At 38.7% G+C, this 2,626-nt stretch overlaps 1 protein-coding gene across 2 annotated transcripts in view; it reads left to right on the plus strand.

The window, feature by feature from the left end:
• The first annotated feature begins 253 nt into the window (after positions 1-253).
• Positions 254-2,626, plus strand: part of LOC116013454 (phytoene synthase 2, chloroplastic) — a 4,207-nt gene continuing 1,834 nt past the window's right edge. Inside the window, exons 1-4 of one of the 2 annotated variants that reach the window (XM_031253222.1) lie at positions 254-436; positions 856-1,606; positions 1,703-1,753; positions 2,367-2,539. In XM_031253222.1, the coding sequence (XP_031109082.1) occupies positions 1,123-1,606; positions 1,703-1,753; positions 2,367-2,539 (708 nt within the window). In that variant the 5' untranslated portion in view covers positions 254-436; positions 856-1,122. Of the gene's footprint in view, positions 437-855; positions 1,607-1,702; positions 1,754-2,366; positions 2,540-2,626 lie in introns of those variants that run through there. The other variant, XM_031253223.1, reaches the window with a different exon arrangement.

The raw sequence follows: 2,626 nt of genomic DNA on the forward strand, positions 1-2,626 counted from the left end.
ATTTTTTTTTAATTTTTAATTTTATTTTAAAAAACATGTTCGGATCCGATTTACTAAATATACAATTCGGGTCGGGAGAAGTCGCATGGACCAGAACCACTGTTTCACTGTTTGTGGTAGTGGACAGGTCTGGTGGTTGTAAGTGTTAAAAAAATTATTTAAAAAAAAAAAAAAAAGGTGAGCAGAACAACGCCAATCACTCAATTCTATCCACCCAAATGGGACAAGAAAATTAAAAATGTGAATGGCACAGGAAGAGCCAGCAAAAGGTTCAAAAGCTGAAATACAAGCTCTTGTAGATAGAAAGACTAGAATTCTCCAAGAAGGTTGTGGTAATCCAAAGGATTTGAGATTGCCCATTGTTGCTTTCTTCCAACTCATGCCCATACCTTAAAGCCCTCTGTGCCCATTGCAAGTCTATTGAGCAAAGAAGCAGGTAAAGCAGCTTCATTTCTGCTGCTTATTTCTTTATTTATTGTTTTTGCTTCATAGTGCAATGATAGATATGAAAGGTTGGTCCATTCAAGATAGCTCGTACGTGTAAAGGAAGTCAAGAAGTGTGATTATTATAATCCATTTAACTAAATATAGAAATCCCCAATAACCATAAATAAAAAAAAAAAAAGTGTGATGTACTGATGTTGGGGCATAATCTTGCAGATTATTTTATTGGTTTTCTTTTTTGCTCAATATTAAAGATCCTTTATTTGTGCAGCACTGTTGGGAAGTGCTGTTGTTGATTTAAGACTTTTTGATCTCCTACTGATTTTTTTTGTTAAAAAGGACATATGATGCTATAATTGAGTAAGCACAGCAGGTTACTTAGTTTGATTTGTGGTTCATTTCATTGTGCAGAAGGAGATAAGAGGGGACTAGGGGAGCTTGCTGTTCATAATTCATGAACCCTTTGTTATTTTGTGGCAGTTAAAGCAAAGTCGGTTTGATTTGGTTTTGGGGGTTTAATAATCTCTTTTGCAAAAAAGCCAAAGTGGGCATTTATTTGAAAGTGGATAGGCTTTAGTGGGCATATTCCAATTTTACTATAAACCACACCAGGATAATCAAGGGGACAGAAATACAAAATCTTGGAAGTAGCTATATAGAAACTATTTCACCTCAAGAATGTCTAGTGCCTTGCTGTGGGTTGTTTCTCCCTCGTCTGAGCTATCGAATGGCACTGGAATCTTTTATTCGGTGAGGGAGGGAATCCGGATTGTGGATTCGTCGAGGTTCCTTGGCAGGAACAGGAGTTTGGTGTGCAAAGGCAGGGCTAAGAAGGGTAAGAAACAAAGATGCACTTTGGCATCTTTCAATGCAGACTCGAGGTATCTTTGTTCGGGAGGGTCGAGCTTGAAGAATGGAGGGAAATCCTACGTGCTTTCAAATGCGGTGGTTAGTCCAGCCGGGGAAATGGCGATGTCATCTGAGCAAAAGGTGTACGATGTAGTGTTGAAGCAGGCTGCTTTGGTGAATAGGAAGTTGAGATCCATAGATAATTTGGAGGTGAAGCCCGATATAGTCCTTCCGGGTGATTTGGGCGTGTTGAGTGAAGCTTATGATCGATGCGGTGAAGTATGTGCAGAGTATGCTAAGACGTTTTATTTGGGTTAGCCTCTTTTATCTACTCCTTTAGCTAGCAAAACATTATATGTTTTATAATTCACGAGGACCTTTGATCTTTATTTTAATCTATGTTTTCCAGGAACCATGCTAATGACACCTGAGAGAAGAAGAGCTATCTGGGCGATATATGGTGAGAATCTGAGGCATGTAATGTAAAATACAAAAAGAGATCGGAATTCAATAAGAAGAGATCAGAAATAGGTACAGTTTAAGCTTAGATGGTCCACAGGGTAGCATTTAAGGATAAAAATAAAATAGAAAGGAGGTTTAATTTATGTCTTCCGTTAATCGAATATTTTCAAAGTAGTTTGATAAAAAGTTGCTAATTTATTAGATTTAGGCCACACAAAATATCATACTTTTAACTCTTTGCTTCATTAACTGCCACAAGGAATCTTTGACACGGACTTTTGACTTTGGTGTCACATGTAGTGTAAACAAAGAACAAAGTAATGTGTGCCATGTTACATTGTTCTAATATGTTTATACTTTTTGATTCCAAAGTGGAAAACTAATGACTCTAACTCTTAAGTCTCCTAACCTAGTGGGGTTGAGTCAATTGTAAAGATGGTACTTTGCAGGTTTTTTTGTATTTAGAAGAAATAGCTTCTGCTCAACTTAGTGTTATCACTAACGGTTCGAAAAACTAACTAGATTGTAAATGGCTACCGAAATACAAGCTGTGAAATTAGAGACTTGTTTCCTTGTTCGATGCATTTTCTTGATTTTCTTTGTTTAAACAGTGTGGTGTAGGAGAACTGATGAGCTCGTTGATGGGCCTAATGCATCGCATATAACTCCAACCGCCCTGGATAGATGGGAGGCTCGGCTGGAAGACGTATTCAGAGGGCGCCCGTTTGATATGCTTGACGCTGCACTATCAGATACAGTATCCAGGTTTCCAGTTGATATTCAGGTCCGGAACTTAGAATCTTGAATATGCTCAAAATTTTGATTCTGTTTTCCCCCCCCCCCCCCCCCCCCCCCCCCCCCCCCCCCCCCC

The sequence above is a fragment of the Ipomoea triloba genome, chromosome 3, assembly GCF_003576645.1.
Source record: "Ipomoea triloba cultivar NCNSP0323 chromosome 3, ASM357664v1".
NCBI classification, from domain to species: domain Eukaryota; kingdom Viridiplantae; phylum Streptophyta; class Magnoliopsida; order Solanales; family Convolvulaceae; genus Ipomoea; species Ipomoea triloba.